Source organism: Callorhinchus milii, unplaced genomic scaffold, assembly GCF_018977255.1.
Source record: "Callorhinchus milii isolate IMCB2004 unplaced genomic scaffold, IMCB_Cmil_1.0 Scaffold16, whole genome shotgun sequence".
In the NCBI taxonomy this organism is placed as follows: Eukaryota; Metazoa; Chordata; class Chondrichthyes; order Chimaeriformes; family Callorhinchidae; genus Callorhinchus; species Callorhinchus milii.
The window spans coordinates 4,379,491-4,398,286 of record NW_024704757.1 but is presented as its reverse complement, the minus strand read 5'-3'; the positions used below and the strand labels follow the sequence as shown (position 1 = coordinate 4,398,286).

General features: G+C 43.6%; 1 protein-coding gene across 1 annotated transcript; it reads right to left on the bottom strand.

Annotated features, from left to right (window-relative positions):
- Positions 1-985: 985 nt before the first annotated feature.
- On the bottom strand, positions 986-18,429 carry LOC103185126 (cytochrome P450 3A8-like). Its single transcript, XM_042340946.1, has 13 exons — positions 18,283-18,429; positions 16,289-16,382; positions 14,335-14,387; positions 13,606-13,705; positions 12,704-12,817; positions 9,448-9,536; positions 8,034-8,182; positions 6,678-6,802; positions 4,872-4,965; positions 4,075-4,235; positions 2,644-2,870; positions 1,706-1,868; positions 986-1,370 (listed from the first exon to the last, which is right to left on the bottom strand). The coding sequence occupies exons 1-13, from the start codon at positions 18,378-18,380 to the stop codon at positions 1,275-1,277; spliced, it is 1,563 nt and encodes a 520-aa protein (XP_042196880.1). The 5' UTR covers positions 18,381-18,429; the 3' UTR covers positions 986-1,274.
- Positions 18,430-18,796: the final 367 nt, after the last annotated feature.

Here is an 18,796-nt window from a genome sequence, read left to right as displayed (position 1 = left end):
CGGCAGATAAACTTCCTCATCTCTAAGTCTGCCATTTCCCCACCCCACATAGGTGTTTTTTTCTCTTGTTTCCTTTTTTTCCTTCCGTATGTAAATGCAAGGGTAATGCGTCCTCATCCAAATTCACCCCACAGATTCAACTGTACTTGGCTACTCGTCTCATTTTTGATTGTGGGACAGATATTTTGGTTTGGTCAGCCGGGTGTCTGACATGTAGAAACTCAACACCGTGTTTAAGAGTCTAATAATCCTTGCATTTGATACAGCGCTTTTCGCGTCGGGGGGATGTCCCAAAGCGCTTCACAGAATATACTGTAAAGTGAATTGACTGTATATTTGTGGGCGAACGCGGCAGCCAATTGCACACAGCAATGTCCCACAAACAGTCGTAGATTGAAAATGACCAATTTATTATTGTTTTTGGTTTTGGAGGATTATTATTAGGCTCTGTGTGGAGTAAGGAAACTCGCCCAAGGTTTCAAGGCCCTCCAGGGCCTTTACCCGTCCTACCTCTCTGATCTGCTAACTCCTTATCAACCTGCCCACTCCCTCCGCTCAGCAGGCAACGGCCTGCTCCATGTCCCCCACCCGACCTGCCCCACCATCGGCGGTCGGGCCTTTAGCCTCTGCCCCCACACTCTGGAACTCCATCCCACATTCCCTTTTCTCTTGCTCCATCCCTTGCCTTCTTAAGTCAAATTATTATTATTATTATTCAAGTCATGCCTCAAGACCCTCCTCTTCGGTCGTGCCTTCAGCCACACTCCTACCCTCTCTGCCCTCCACCCTCCCTGATCCCAACACCCTAATCCCTGATGTTCAGCGCCTTAGGATGTCCAGCGGGTTTACTGAGCAGCCGCAGACTCCTTTCAGCATATGTGTGTATCCAGTGTTTAATGTCAGCATGCTTCTCGACCTTTCGCACAAGGAAAACATTTTTTCCTTCTCCTTCCAGATCTTAAATGGTGCTGAGGAGAAACTTTAATAATAACAACCACTTCCTTTATTTCTTTTGAAGCCCCAATTTATTCGGTTAGCATTCAAACATTAGATTATGTTCATTACATTTTTTTTTGCACATGAATATTGCTGAACGAATATGACAATGTTAGGAATTTTAAAGCAACCAAATTAATTGGTTTGGAATGACAGAAGAGATCACCTGAATCTCCAAACTATAACAATTGTTCAATGATTGTTTCACGACAATTTTATTGGGTCACATATTCGAGATCCTGTTGCATTTTTACTTGGTGTGCATTGTCCTCTGCTTCTTATTCCTCTTGCTTTGAGGTCACACGGCGCACAAATTTTAGCACAACAGGCTTTGTGGGTACCATGGCACCCTTCACATCCAGTTCTAATGGGATCTGGAATGCAGAGACAATAAATAATCACTTAAATTCAGAAGGAATGTTCAGGAAATATTGTGTTGTCCCAGTTATTAATTTACTTTTATTCCTCTCCCCCTCCCATACATCGTTCTCTCATTGACAGAACATAATAATAATAATAATTCTTGAATTTGATATACTGCTTTATCATGTGTTTGAGACGTGTGCAATTGGCTCCTGTATTTCGCCCACTAAACATCGTCAATTCACTTTACAGTATATTCTGTGAAACGCTTTGAGACGTCTCAAAAACGTGATAAGATACTTTATAAAATGGAAGGATTATTATTTATTCCTATATTATTCCTTACCTGGGTCTCCTTGCATGGCTGCAGAGTGAAATTTTGCATCAGGTAAGTCAATGCTACCTTCATTAGCATCTGAGCAAATCGCATTCCAATGCAATTCCGAGGGCCCATTCCAAATGGCAGATATACATAAGGATCCCGAGCCTCTCTCGCTTCTTTAGTGAACCTAATGACATTGATAAACACAAAACACTCTCAGGTTAATCAAATAAAGTCATCAGATAAAGTATTAGATAGACCAGTTTTCTCAGAAGAAAAAGCCAACCTGGATACCCTATAGGTGGGAGAAGGGGAAACAGGTTCAGGGTTGAGAGATCAAGTTTAATACTTACACCAAGAAGTATTATATCAAAGGAAAATTTTTAGATACCTGTGGGATTACCCTCTTGCTATCGCGATCCTCACACTTGTTTTCAAATCCCTTCTTACGCTGACGCTTCCCTACATCTGTGACCTGCTCACCCCCACAACCCACAAACCGCTGCCTCCGTTCAACTGATTTCAGCCTTCTGCATATCCCTTGTGTCCTCCGTTCCACCATTGGTGGCCGCGCTTTCAGCCTCTACACCCAGAAACTCTGGAACACTCTTCCTCTATTCCTCGTCCTTGCCCCTTCCCTCCCCATCTTCAGGTCACCCCTGAACACCTTCCTATTCGACCGTGCCTACGGTCACCTCCCGCTCTCCCCGGCTCGGTATCCGGTTCCGCCACTGTCAAGCACTGTGGGACCCAATCCTGTTACAACCACTATTTCCTTGTAATATAAGAGTCAGTGGCTACAGTTTACAACCCGTGTTTATTGGGGTGGTTCAAAAATCTGAGCAGTTAAAAGGTTAAAGTTTTCCATGGGTATATGAGCAAACAGATACCCCTCCCCCAACTGAGTTCAGCAGAGGGAACAGAAGACTGAGAAAGGGTGGCGGGGTTACATTGCTCTGTACCTTTCAGGCCTAAACTCTTCTGGCTCCGGCCAATGTTCAGGGTCTCGATGCAAGACGTACGCAGGTATTGAGACAATCGTATCTTTCGGTATGGTCACTCCATTGATCTGGATATCTTTCTTACACTGTCGATCTAAGCGAGGAGCGGGAGGTATCAGTCTCAAAGTTTCTGAGATGACCATCTCCATGTACTCCATCTGCATCACGGCATCGTAGGTGGGAGTAGCCTTTATGTATTAGAAATGGACATTACTGATATGCAAATAGAATCTCGACTAATAATAATAAGCCTTGAATTTTGATATAGAGCCTTATCGCGTTGTTGAGGCGTCTCTAAAGTGAATTGAGTGCATATTTTGTGGGTGAAACAATAGATATTTTTGATCGATAATATTTATTGGCCAAAAGTTGCCTCTGCAATCATGGTGCAGATTAGGACACATATCCTGAAGTTAGTGGTAAATAGGCTTGAATCTGTGCAATGGGAAATTTGGGATTTTATTCTCCAAATTAGACCAAAGTTACCATTGGGAAATTTACAACAAATGTGAACACAAAAGGGGCAGATAATAATAATAATAATAATAACCTTCATTTGATATAGCGCTTTTCACGTCTTCTCGCTGTCTCAAAGCGTTTCACAGAATAGACTGTAAAGTGAATTGACCGTATATTTGTGGGCGAAACGCGGCAGCCAATTGCACACAGCAGTGTCCCACAAACAGTCATGGATTGAAAATGACCAATTTATTATTGTGTTTTTGTTTTGGAGAGATTATTACGAGGCGTGTGGAGTAAGGTCTTCTGCAGTTGAGCAGTTTGGGATGAAAGACAATGGTACAGGAACAGGAGTAGTCCCTTCAGCCCCTCGAGCCTGTTCTGGCACTCTATAGATCATGGCTGATCTGTACTTCAATGCCAAATACCCGCCTATGCCCCATATCCCTGACCTAAAAAAAATCTATCCATTATTTCAGTCCTGAAAATTTGAACGGATCCGGCCATAATCCACAGCCTTTTGGGGAGAGACTTCCAGATTTCCACATCCGTTTGCATGAAAAAATGGTGTAGGAAATGGGCAATTATGACGAAACAGAATTTTAGACCTGAGGCCAATTGTCAGCAGTGAGCAGCTAACTCGGCCCAGAATGGGAATCAACCTTAGATTTTAAGGGTTGTGGCTCAATTTCAAACTGGGCTGTGCCGTTTTCTGTTTGATGCAACACTTAAAGCGTTGGGTGACATAGTTAGAATGAACAAAACATACAGTATTCAAAATAAACTTTTGCTGAACATTTTTCCATGAAGGTATTGTCATGTTCAGTCCCACGTGGATTGAAAAAGGTCAGGTGTGCAGGGAAAAAAGAACAGAAGCTGGAAACAGAACGGGGCAAAATAGTGATCTGTCTGTTAAAAACCTGTTGGACTCACTTTGTTTGGGAAGGTCTCGTCAACTTCCTGCTGCAGTTTAGTTTGTACATCTGGGTTGGTTGCCAGGTAATATGAGACGTGTGACAGTGTATTGCTTGTCGTTTCGTATCCAGCAAAGATAAATATGAGAGCTTGTGCTGAAATCTCAGCATCGGTGAGAGCTGCAGAAAATCAATTTGAGAATCAGTTCACGTGGCAAATGTAGTAATAATACTAACTATGAATACACGAGTTAATGTAATCAGTTATACGAACATAAGAATTAGGATCAGGAGTAGGCCATTCGGCCCTCGAGCCTTTCCACCATTTGATAAGATCATGGCTAATCTTCTGACCTAACTCTAATTACCTGCCCTATCCCCATATCCCGTAACATGCCATCCCCTATCATGGCAAATGTAATAGTACACATTCAATAACGACTGGAACAAGTTGCCTGGAAAGGTGGAGAGGCCAGGACACTAGACTGATTCAAAACACAGCTTGATGCAGTGGTGAGGGAATGCTTGGGAGGGTGTTCTGGAGGGTTGAGATTAAATGGGTTGAAGGGCCTTCTTCATCTGCACCGATCTTGTGATCTCGTCATATGCTGTCTGCAGATTCCCCAACTGAATTCCTGATTTTAATGAATCGTTAAAATTTAAAAGTTAATTTCAGACCAATCATTGCTCAATGTACTGTGAGGGAAAGAAGTGGGTAAAAAGCAAAAAATTCTTACAAGGAAGAATTTTTCTATGTTTCCTCAGGAGGAAGAAAATAAACTTTGACAGGATGAGAAGCATTTTTAATGCTGTTACCTTTGGACGATGAGGAATTGACACCATTCTGCATCTCTTTGTTGTTTTCAGTCGTTTGAGAATCTATCATCAGTTGCAGGAAATCTACGCGATCCTGAGAGGTAAATCAGACACCATGTGGGAACTTCAGGGTAATGCCACAGATATGATTTGTCAAGATTGACCAGGTTTAAGAAACCGTTGCTTCCATCCACCTTATTTATTATCAATAAATAACAATAATAATCCTTGCATTTGATATAGCGCCATATCATGTCTTTGAAACGTCTCAAAGCGCTTCACAGAATATATTGTAAAATGAATTTTTCAGGCGAAACGCAGCAGCCAATTGCGCACAGCAGTGACCCACAAAGAATCATGGGTTTAGGGACCAAATTATTATTTATTGTTTTTGAAGGGATTATTACCCCTGGAAAAGCGATCCCCCAATGGACGCACAATCGAGTTCCTACTTACTGCGAGGTAAACAGAGGCTTGTGGAGTAAGGAAACTCCCCCTGCCCAGGAATCTGTGTAATGCCACAGATATGATTGGTCAAGATTGACCAGGTTTAAGAAACAGTTGCTTCCATTCGCCTTATTTATTACCAATAAATAATAATAATCCTTGGATTTGATATAGCGCCATATCATGTCTTCGAGACGTCTCCAGCGTGTTCCAACCACCAAACACATCTTTCCCTCCCTTCCCAGCTTCTGAAGGGACCGTTCCCTCCGTGACATTCCTCCATCACCGTCAACAGTTGCTCTCTTTCCCCCGTCACCTTTCCATGCCAGCGCAGGAGATGCATTACCTGCCCTTTCACCTCCCCCAATACCACTGTCCAGGGAGGGCCCCAAACCGTTTTCTAGTGAGACAGTGATTTATGCGTATAAATGTAGTTTACTGCGTTGACTGCTCACATTGTGGTATTCTGTACATTGGGGAGACCAAACGCAGATTGGGTGACTGATTTGCTGAACACCTCCGTGCTGTCCGCAAGCACAACCCTGAGCTTCCGGTTTCTTGCCATTTCAACTCTCCCTCCCACTCACACTCTGACCTCTCCATCCACGGTCTCCTACGCTGTTCCAATGAACCACAGCACAAGCTCGAGGAACAGCACCCCATCTATCTGCTCGGGACCTTACAGCCCTCGGGCCTCAATATTGAGTTCAATAATTTCAGACAATAACCGCTCACCTTCTCCCTCCCCCTCTGGTCTATCTGTATTGTTTCAATTCCCCCCTTTCATTTTGCTTCTTTAACCATTCATCCCCTGACCTCTACCCGATTTTCTCCTTTGTCTTCCTTGCCCTGCCTCCCCCCTCTCTGTTGGACCTTAAAAGCCTCTCCTTCCCAACATGCCCCAGTTCTGAGGGTCGTGGACCCGAAACATTGACTCACTTTCCTTTCTCCATAGATGTTGGTTTGTTTCAACAGTCCGATCTACCTTTCTGAACACTCACGATCACTTGAAGCTGCTTCCCCTCCAAAAGGACTATATCAAATTGTTACTCAATTCTGACTAGTCTTTATCCAAGATAAAATTATTCGTTGATTTCATTGCTGTTTGGGGGGAACGGCTGTGGGCAAATTGGTCGCTGCATTTCGCTGCATATACAAAGTCACTACACCTTGCAAAAACTTTATGAGTTCTAGAGTTTATAGGTGTTACACCAAATGATTATTATTATTATACTTTGAAGTGTAAGCTGCTTTCCATGCTGAAATTATTGGGATGTCTCACCTTTTATCCACTCACTAGGGAGAGGAGGATAAGGAATGGGTATTGATCTCAGTGACTGAACTTAATGTAAAACTTACATTGCGTGTTGTTTTCCTGTTTTCCTTTATGTGTGTCACAGCTTTATGGAAAAAGTCGGTGACTTCATTGGGGAATAAGCTGATATTCAGCTTTTCCATGATCGGAATGAGGAACGGAAATATTACTAGAAAAATAAATAAAACCACGGGAAATTAGATGTATGTATGTTAATACAGTATGAAATAATCCCAAAATGATTACTTTCAACAGTGGGTTTGTCCAGATATTGAATGCACACAAAGCAACAATTAGGGTTGTGTACATTTATATACTGATCAGAACACATTTCCAATATTTTTACTTCCTAAAAGCACAAATTATCCTACGGTACAGTTCCTTGGGCACCAAATGGCCTGGATAGGACTATTGTCAGGAATTGACCATGAGAAGGAGCGTAACAACACCCTGTGCCTGATCACATCCTCAGCCAACATTCGCACCACACATTCCAATAGGGGTTAACAGATAAATATCAGGAGAGAGCACCTTACTGTTTCCTCTTGCTTCCCCCACCATCCCCCCCCTTTTTTCTGGACCAGAGAGACTAATTATGATAATAATAATTCTTGCATTTAATATAGCGTCTTATCACATCTTTGAGATGTCTCAAAGCCCTTCACAGAACATACTGTAAAGTGAACACACAGAGAAAGCGAGAGACATACACACAGACAGAGAGAGAGACATACTGAGACACAGACACAGAGGGAGACCATATTCTGGGACACTGCCCGGCATGGAGGGCGCTATATAAATGCAAACTGTTGTTGCTCTGTATATGGCATTCTCTCTCTGAGAGTGTCTCTGTATCTCTCTCTCTGTCTGTGTATCACTCTCTCGTTCTCTGTGTGTATGTCATCTTTGTTTGTATATCTCTTTGTCTCTGTATCTCTCTCTCTGTGTCTCTGATTCTCTCTCTCTGTATGCGGCTCCGATTCTCTCTCTGTATCTCTCTCTGTCTGTCTGTGTCTCTGTATCTCTCTCTCTCCATGTCTCCGATTCTCTCTGTATCTCTCTCTTGGTGACTCTGATACTGTGTCGCTCTCCTGTTACTGCTTTGAAAGTGAATAACAAGTTCTGCTGCTAACCTCTGCCGTGTGCCACTGTTTTTCCCACTGGGTCAGACCGAGCCTGGGCTCTTTCCGGACACAAAGTGCTCGTGGTCTGTGCTCATGGGCCGAATAAAATCATGCCCTGGGCTGGACGAGGCCAGCAGGAAGACGGTTGGACCACCCCACTGTAGATTATCTTAATTGTTCATCAGAAAAAATAAGGTCAAACAGGCAGGATCACTGAACAGCCGAACTCGTACACATGTGCCGCATTTTAAAAGTGCAGCTTCACCGATCACTTACTCACGATAAGAAACACAGGGTTGAAGAAGCTGAATTTTAACATTTTCTTTATATTGCTGACAAATGGATCACTGGGGTTGTTGAGTGAGTCGATGTCCACACTGAAAGACGTGCTGGTGACTACATCCATGCTGTATGGACCAAAGAGGCTGGGAAACGAAGAAGAAATTCTATTAATAATAATAGTCCTTGCATTTGATATAGCGCATTATTATGTCTCAAACCGCTTCACAGAATATACTGCAAAGCATTGACTGTGTATTTTGTGGGCAAAACCCGGCAGCCAATTTCGCACAGCATTGTCCCACAAACAGACGTGGATTGAGTGGCAAAATGTTTTTATTTTTTATTTATTTATATATTTGAGGGAAATATTACCCCGGAAAAGCGATCAGCCAACCGACTTAAGAACCGGTTTGCTTCTCGCTGCGAGGCAAACAGAGGTGTGTGGAGCAAGAAAACTTGCCCAATGTCTTGCATTTGATATAGCGCCTTATTATGTCTCAAACCGCTTCACAGAATATACTGTAAAGCATTGACTGTGTATTTTGTGGGCAAAACCCGGCAGCCAATTGCACACAGCACTGTCCCACAAACAATCGTGGATTGAGTTACCAAATTATTACTATTTGTTTTGGAAGGACTATTATTCCCGGAAGAGTAATCTGTCAATCGACTAACAGCCGGGTTTCTATTTACTGCTTGGTAAACAGAGGCGTTCGGAGTAAGGAAACGTAATTAAGGTTTCGCCCTGCCCGGGAATCGAACCCAGGTCCTCTTGCTTGCGAGTCGACTGCTGGAACCAATACGCCACAGAACTTCACATGACAATGAAACAATCACAAGGGATTAATAAAAATAATCCTTATATTTGATATAGTGCTTTATCATGTCGTTGAGAAGTCTCAAAGCGCGTCACGATGGACTGTAAAGTGGATTTACTGTGTATTTTGTGGGTGAAATAATCAGGATGGAAAAGGCTCTTTAACCTATTTAATAATAATCTTGGCATTTGATACAATACCTAAAATGACACAATATTTTGAAGCCCTTCATAAGCAATTGATGTCAATTGGAATGAAACAACAACACAAATTACATTTGTATGGAGCCTTCTACATCGGGAAGAAGTCCCAAAGCGCTGGACAGTCAGGGATTTGGGCCCAAATTGGGGGTTTGGGCTCAGGGACAGTGGAGGGCAGGAGGCTATGGGTAAGTGGGTGACCAAAGGGGCGGTTGGAGTGGAGGATTTTGAGAAGGGCTCTGAAGGCGGCAAGAGAGGGAGCGAGGTGAAGGGACGATGGAGTTCAAAGGGTGGGGGTGTGGAGACTGAAGGCCCAACTGCTAATGTTAGAGTCTGTGGCGGTGGAGATTTTTTTTAAAAAAGAAGCACTCAGATACAGAGATAACTCACTCCTTCAAAGCAATGGGCTCATTCATTTTTGCTTTCTTCTCCACATTTTTCACAAGAGTTTCTGCATAGCGACAGACAATCGGAAGCATCTGGGGAAAAATAATAATAATAATCCTTTACATTTGATATAGGGCCTTATCTCGAGATGTCTCAAGGTGCTTCACAGAATATACTGTAAAGTGAATTGACTGTATACTTTTTGGGTGAAATACAGCAGCCAATTGCGCACAGCACTGTCCCACAAACAGACGTGGATTGAGTGGCAAAATGTTTTTATTTTTTATTTATTTATATATTTGAAGGGAATATTACCCCAGAAAAGCGATCAGCCAACCGACTTAAGAACCGGTTTGCTTCTCGCTGCGAGGCAAACAGAGGTGTGTGGAGCAAGAAAACTTGCCCAATGTCTTGCATTTGATATAGAGCCTTATTATGTCTCAAACCACTTCACAGAATATACTGTAAAGCATTGACTGTGTATTTTGTGGGCAAAATCCGGCAGCCAATTGCACACAGCAGTGTCCCACAAACAATCGTGGATTGAGTTACCAAATTATTACTATTTGTTTTGGAAGGAATATTATTCCCGGAAGAGTAATCTGTCAATCGACTAACAACCGGGTTTCTATTTACTGCTTGGTAAACAGAGGCGTTCGGAGTAAGGAAACGTAATTAAGGTTTCGCCCTGCCCGGGAATCGAACCCAGGTCCTCTTGCTTGTGAGGCGAGTGCTCTAAGGAATATGCAACCAGGACTCCACACAGTAAACACATTCAACGATTTAACATTTCTGGTTCAACAATAACAACAACAACAAAATTACATTTATAGAGCATGTCTGGAGGACATCCCAAAGCGCTCAACAGTCAGATATTGGGTCCCGAGCATGGAGGAGGGATGGGTAGGGGTGAGGGAAGGCAGAGGGGTGGGAGGGAGACCAAAGGCATGGTCAAAGAGCAAGGTCTTGAGACCAGTCTTGAATAATACAATGGAGGAAGCGTGGGGAAGGGACCGTGGGATGGAGTTCCAGAGTGTGGGGGCAGAGAGGCTGAAAGCCCGGCCAACAATGGTAGGGCGGATCGGGCGGGAGACATGGAGCAGGCCAGAGGCTGATGAACGGAGGAAATGGGCAGGTTGGTAGGGAGTCAGCAGGTCAGAGAGGTAGGAGGGGGCAAGGCCTTAAAGGTGAGGATGCGGATTTTGAACTTGATCCTCTGGGGGATGGGGAGCCAGTGGAGTTGAGCGAGGGTGGGAGTGATAGGGTCGCGGGGCCTGGTGCTTGAGAGTACACAAGTTGCAGAGTTTTGGATGATCTGCAGCCTGTGAAGGGAAAAGTTGGGAAGGCCGATGAGGAGGGAGTTCCCATAATGAAGCCTTGAGGTGACAGATGCATGGGTAACGGTTTTGGATGCCTGAGGGGTGAGGCAATGGCGGAGTCTGGCAATGTTGCGGAGGTGGTGGTAGCCTGTGGCGGTCATGGCGCCATGTGGGGGAGAAAGGACAGTTCTGGGTCAAACAAGACACCCAGGTTCCTCACTGGCTTAGTGAGGTTGGGTGTGCAGCCGTGGAGGCTGATACTGCCAGCGCCTGAGGTGCGGAGTTGCTGGCGCGAGCCAATCAGGAGGGCCTCGGTCTTGCTGACATTGAGTTGGAGAAAGTTGTCCGTCGTCCAGGATTTGATGTCGGAAAGGCAGTTGGTCAAGACCTCAGTAGTCCTGGAGTTCAGGGTGGAGGCAGAGAGGTAGAGTTGGGCGTCATCCACATACATGTGGAAATTTACCCCATGTCTGGGATGACGTCACCAAGGGGGAGCGTGCAGAAAGTGACGAGGAGGACTGAGGACAGAGCCCTGAGGAACACCGCATGAGACAGTGCGGGGGCTAGAGGAGAAACCGTTTGCCGCGACAAAGTGGAGGCGGTGTGACAGGTAGGACCTGAACCACTCAAGGACAGAACTTTGAAGGTTGAGGTGGAAGGAGAGGCGGTGGAGGAGGATTGAGTGGTCCACGGTGTCAAATGCGGCGGAGAGGTCGAGGAGGATGAGGAGGCAGAGGGAGCCCTGGTCACACATGGTCAGGATGTCGTTTGTGACCTTGTCCAGAGCAGTTTCCGTGCTATGGGCAGCACGGAAACCCGATTGGAGGGGTTCATGGAGGGAGTGAGAGAAGAGGAAAGAGCGAAGCTGGGAGGCAACGGCTCTTGAGGACCTTGGATAGGAAAGAGAGATTTGAGATGGGCTGGTAGCGAGATAGCTATGATGGGTCAAGAGAAGGTTTTTTCAAGGTAGGGGTGATCGTGACTGTTTTGAAAGGGGAAGGAACAGTGCCAGATGACATGGAGAGGTTAATGATGTCGGCGAGAAGTGGGGCAAAGAGGTGGAGCTGGGATTTAAGGAGAGAGGTGGGGATGGGGTCGAGAGAGCAGGTGGTGGACTTCATGGAGGTTACCATGTTGAAGACAGAGGAGGGGATGACAGGTTCAAAGGTGTGGAAGGAGGGCTGGGTAATTATCAGATGGGTAATTATCTAATGGGTAATTGTGTGGGGTGAGGGTAGGGAGGGGTTGGAAGTTGGGAGGGCAGTGGCAACTGTGCAGATTCCCTCGATTTTGGACTCAAGGAAGTCCAGCATTTTCTCGCAGTGAGAATCGGATGAAAGTATCTGCGAGGCGTGTCGGGGAGGGCGGAGGAGTCGGTTAGTGGTGGAGAACAGGAGCCTGGATTGCCTTTCGCCTCCAGGATTAATCTGGAATAGAAGGATGATTTAACTGAGGCGAGAGCGGAATTCTTGGTGAGGTCCAGCCAGATATGGCAGTGGACCGTTAGGCCAGGTTTGAGCCAAGTGCATTCGGCAAACGGCACCTGGCCCTTACCAAGCGGAGGTGGCTGATTCACAAGTGAAATGAAGCAACACGAAAACTCAACAACAACTTGCACTTAGACACCAACCACAACAACATCTTTATAGACGGCCCTTCACGCTGGGCAGCATTTCGGACAGCTTAACAGTGATGGAGCCCGATGCCGAGCTGGGGGGAGGGAGGAGGTGACTGTCAGTACAGTCGAAGAGGAAAGCCTTCAGACAGCAACTTTCACATAGAATAATGTCCCAAATGGTTTCATGGAGGTGGAATGGGAGCCGGAACAGGCTGGGAGTTGAGGAGAATGTCCCTTCATTTGTGTATGTAATCTTACACACCAGAAGTACAAACATTTATTTTTGTTCAACAGCAGTTATGCTATTGGGGGGAGACTTTACCTCTTTCAGTCTCCCACTAGTGAAAGTGGGTGAAAGCACACTTCGGATTCTCTTCCAGTTCTCATCATGAACAACTGAAACGGCATCTTTCAAAGGTCCAATCAGATCAATATCCTGCAAAAAAAGAAGTGAACAACGTTCAACAGGTACAGTTTTGAATTGAATGACCTGTCTGCTCCCTCCGCTCAGCAGGCTCTAGCCTGCTCCATGTCTGTCAGGTCTGCCCCACCATCGGCTGTCAGGCTTCCAACCTCTCTGACCCCACCCTTTGGAAGTCCATCCCACAGTCTCTTTGCATTGCTCCCTCCCTGAGCCCAGTATTGAACTGAATCTCTTGACTATTTATTTCTGCCTGTTCACGTGGACGTTAAAGATTCCATGGCACTATCTGAAAAGATAATCAGTCTCTCCTTGGCTCCAAGCCAACAATCCCCTGAGTGTGGGACACTGCTGTGGGCAAATGACGCCAAGGTGGGGGGGAGGTGACCGTAGGCACTGTCGAATCATTGCCAATGTCACTCATCAAAGGAACATTATCCCAAAAACATTGCTAATGTCACTTGTTGAAGGAAGTGACATCAGGAAGTGCACAGCGATGAAGGCTATTTGTCATGGGTCACTTACAATGCGATTGGACACAACTGATTACATGAGATTTTCTTATTATTCAACCTGTACTCATTCCTTCTTTATAGAGAACAATCCTTTGTAAATATATATTTCATTTCATGCTTCGCTGGCATGCCTGTGGGAGATATTAGAGCACTAACCCACAGTCTTCCCACTCTACTTACCTCACTGTTACACGCAGCCAAAGAAACTAAATCCTGTGAAAATAACCTGCTTTACACTGGTTAAAAAGAAACAAACTGAAAAATCAATTTCCGGAATTTGATACTAACCCGTCTGTTGGTGAAGAAAGAATAACACTCTTTTACCAAGATGGTTTTGATCATGTTGGTATCCATAACTGAGAGAAGAGGCTGCCTTCCATCATAAATCCTAAAGGAATGGGAAAAACATAGCTCAAGTACACAATGAATAATGAATAGACGGATTATAGAAAGAATAAATAATAATAAAATAATAATCCTTGCATCTGATACAGTGCCTTTCACGTTTCACGGGAGGATATATTAAAGTGCTTCACGGGATTTTCTGTAAAGTATAGTTACTGGTGTATTTTGTAGGCAAATGCGGCAGCCAATGCAAATGGCAATGTCCCACAAACAGCTATGAAGTGAATGACTAATTTTATCTAAAGGTGGGTAAGGCTAGAAGGGAGACCAAAGTCGAGGTCGAAGAGGAGGGGCTTGAGACGTGTCTTGGAGGAGGCAAGGGAGGGAGTGAGGCGGACAGACTGTGGGATGGAATTCCAAAGGGTGGGGCAGAGAGGGAGTGGACAGTCAATATGGTGTTAGCAGGTCAGTGAAGTAGGAAGGAGCAATGCCGTGGAGGGCTTAAAAGGCTGTGGCCAGAGAGATAAATTTAAAGAGAAGCATCATTTAGATACTGCCATTAGTACTTGGCACAATTGATTCAAAGAAAACTAAAACACATTTCATAATCTTCAAATTATCTCAATTTTTTTTCATTTTTTTCATTATATCATTATTTTTGAAAGTACTCACCCCCAGATCTTTCCATACTTCTTGTAACATTCTGTATCAAATCCAAATAAACCCTGTCCAGCAAAAGACCAAATCATTGGCAAAAACATTTATACTCACTATATGACATACTCATACAATAACTAGCTGTACCTGTTGCAGCTGAGTTTGCGACCAAAGGATCCGATATGGAACGTAGATTTCAGTGATACCAAATCATAAACCATTTAACATCCCATAAACACTCTGTGTACACCTTAAGCAAAACTGCCATACGTGTGCAATGAGCTTGTTTACTTTATATTACATTATTATACTTTATATTATTATATATTAGATTGTTATACTTTATATAACGGTAGGAGATCCCCCCTGACAAAATAAAAAAAAAGAGCCAAGAGAAACAGAGAGAGATCCCCGCACAGTTCACGCACTGCATATTAGTTTGTCTGCCAATAACGCATTAACCGATTGATATAAAGACATGATTTATACCTCATTGGAAAGGTCTTGCAAGGAGGAATGTCATGGGCATATTTTTTTCGGGGTGGAATCTCCTATCATTGATGAACTATGACCTAAACAAGCTCATCATCCAGTTATGGCACTTTTGATTAACACACATGTTAAACGGTTTGTGAGTGGTATCACTGAAGTGTACATTCCATATTGGATCCTTTGGTTGCAAGCGTAGCTGCAATGGACACAGTTGGTACCTCATGTTTACGGCTTCATTAAAGCAGTTTTTTTAAATATAGCTCATCAACGATAAGGGATTGCTGGAACAAAAATATTCTCATGACACTCCCCCCTGCAAGGCCTTTCCGATGAGATATAAATCATGTCTCTACATCAAAATTACTACTTTGTTTGACCGCTAATCACTGAACTACAAGGCTCGAATTATATGGTGCGCACGTACTTGAAAGAATAGTTGTGTCTCACAGAAACCTATTATACCTCAAAGGAAAAAAGCAAATGTACACAAATATCGTATCTAGGATCTATGTTGCAGAGGTTTCACTAATATATCTACACATATTTGATTCTACATGTTTTATCATCCATACTGATGAATATTGATTGAAGCTGATCAAATTTCTACATCTCTGTGCAACTCCTTGTTTGCTGATAGTTAATTGTTGACCTTAGACAACTTTTTAGTAAGCATCTGAGTCATGTTATCAATCGTGGTTGGACACTACATTTCAATACTGCGGAATTAGACAACAGTAAAATTCAAATATATACTTTGGAATACAGTCAATTCACTACAGTATATTCAGTGACGCACTTTGAGACGTCGCAACAACGTGATCAGGTGCTAAATCAAACGCAAGGATTATTATTATCACTGTTATATCAAGTAAGGGAATAAAATAAACAAGAACAGTGTGGCAACCGTTTATTACCAACAAGTAAGTACAGGATCTTCCCCAATTCTTCACCTTGTGAGTTTTCAAACACAGTTTTGCTATCAGTACAAACCATTTATACAAAGGCCATGAAAAATTAGGGGAATTGCTATTGTTTCCTCTTGTATAAAGTCACTGCACTTAATAGTAAGTCGTGTGAAGATCCTGTGAGATATTCTCCTGATGTTCTAACAACAAAAACAACAACAAATTACATTTGTATAGCACCTTTCATTTTGGAGGACGTCCCAAGGTGTTGCTATGTCAGGAATAGGACCCGAGCAGGGGGTTGGGATCATGAGGGGTGGAAGGCAGGGTTCGGAGGGTGATCAAACCCATGGCCGAAGAAGAGGGTCTGCGACGTGCCTTGAAGGAAGCAAGGCAGGGAGCAATGCAAAGGGACTATGGGGTGGGGGCAGAGAGCTTGAAGGCCTGACCGCTGATGGTGGGGTGACGTGGAGCCGGCTGAGCAGAGAGAGGGGAAAGGACATCTTAAAAAGTATAACTCAAACACAAAGAACTATTCCTGACAGAATATTCCAAGGACTGGAGCGTCCTACCTTTCTGTATCCTAAGAATGTTCCAATGAATGGCAGTGGCGTGGGCCCTGGGATTCCAAGGCGTTTGAAGAATCTGTAGGGCAAGATGCTGTACCTGCAAAGTTGGAATTTAATCAGTAAACCTACATCAATATTTCAGGATGTATCATGACAGCAGAACAAAAGAACATAGGTTTAGATTAGTAAAGGGCAATTTCAGGACAAACATCAGGAAGTTTTTCTTTACTCAGAGGGTAATCAGTGTTGCCAAGAAAGGTGGTGGAGGCCAAGACCCTGGGACTCATGTAAAAGGGAGCTTGACACAGTGATGGGGACAAGGAACATAGGAACAGCAGTAGGCTATTCAGCCCCTCGAGCCTGTTCTGCCATTCTATAAGATCATGTGTGATCTGCACCTTAACTCCAATTACCCGCCCTTGCCCCATGTCCCTTGCTCCCCTTACCTAACAAATATCTGTCCACTTCAGTCTGGACAATTTGAATGGTAGGGGGGGTGTTCTGGAGGAATGATATCAGATGAGCGGAAGCCTCTTCTCCATCCAGTGTCATCTTGTGAGATACTGTAGCTTCAGTCTTTATATTGTATAAAATGAACTGTATTTGATATATTTCTAACTTGTGTGTTATCGTGGAACAAGAAAAGGACTTTGACCCACTGTAAACATATCATGTGGTACATTGATTCTCCGATCATGGCAACTTGTTTGCTATTTTCAGTGACTTCCCTGTTTTGCCTTGGTTGCGGACGATTAGGAACATTTTAGCCCACAAAATATGCAATCAATTCACTTTATAGTGTATCCTGTGAATAGCTTTCAGCTGTGTCGAAGACGTGATGAGGCACTATATCAAATGCAAGGATTATTATTATATATAACATTGGAAAACATGAACAGAAGGAAGCCATTCAGCCCATTGAACTTGTTGCACTAATTTATTAAGTTGTGGAACAGTCATTCCAGTTTACTTGCGGGTTGGGGTGGGAGAAGGAAAGGGAAACAAATAAACAGGACTGAGCAAACACAATGCTCTCAGTCCCCTGGAGACAAGCAAACAAAGCAGTCCCAACACTATTGGTTCAGGGAAGTTATTAGATCCTGCAAAAGAAAGGACTGTAATATAACTCAATCAAAGTCATAGGTTTATTCTTGTTCATTTCATCTTTATTGAGTATTCAAGACTCATTGTGTTTCAGTGGGAAGTCAGTAACACCACAGCTGAAGTGATCATAACAATAATCCTTGCATTTGATATAGCCCCTTATCACGTCGTTCAGACGTCTCAAAGCGCTTCACAGAATATACTGTAAGGTGAATTGTCTGTATATTTTGAGGGAGAAATGCTGCATCCAATTGTGCAAAGCAGTGTCTCACAAACAGTCGTGGATTGAGGGACCCCATTTTTTTAAGGGATTAATCTTCCTGGAAAGCGATCTGCCAATCAACTAACAACTGGGTTCCTATTACTGCTCGGTAAACAGAGGCATGTGGAGTAAGGACACTTGCCTAAGGTTTTAACCTGCCTGGGAATCAAACCCAGTTCCTCTCACTTGCGAGACGAGAACAGTAGCCATTACTGAGAATACTGAAATTAATGCTGTGGAATTCCTTGGGGCTGGTGGTGACTTTCTTCACAATTTTATATATAAAAATATGGCATTCCTGATCTCTGCTGGAAGTCCTGGGATCCCTGAATTGCACAACACAACTAACTTTCCAACCCACCAGCTAGTTATGCGGAGAGTGGAACAGGGAGGGAGTCACAGACACTTTTCTAACTTAGGCCTTAAAAATATCTCGCAAACGCTCTTAAGATAACAAAAATTATTTGGGAAGTTTTTGCAAACTCACTATTCATTAAGTCAACCCACCAGCCAGACGATTCTCAGTCCATGATCTATACTTAAATAAATATTTGAATGGATTGATTAAACAACAATGGCGCACACACACACACACACACACACACACAACAGGACAATTTCGGACACTTACCAACCAAGAAGGAAAAGGAAAGTGAACAGGAGAAGCCAGGTTTGATTGGACAGTGATGTTCTGATCGTCCATAAACTCTCAGGGAAAAAACAAGACATGTTGAAGAGATCTATCTCACTCAGCAACTAATTGTTGGGAAATTCCAGCTACTCCTGTCATTTAAAGTGTCTGTCACGTGACAGGCTTGGCTGGATTATCGCTGATTAACCTCAAATTTACTTTCCTTCTATGGTAAAGGGAGAGTGCAGAAAAACATTGCGTGTGATCTGCACAACCTTTACACAATTTTATCTGTAAAAATCAGCACTGATCTCAAAAGGTAGAGAACCTTAGCTCAGTGAGTCATTGATTGCCTTCAGGTGAGGCAAGAGAGAAATGGGGGAGGATTTGATAATCCAAGCTGTAGGCTCATAGAAATCAGAAAAATAAAATAATAATAATAATAATTGGGTCACTCAACCATGACTGTTTGTGGGACACTTTGCTGTGTGCAATTTACTGTCACGTTTCGACC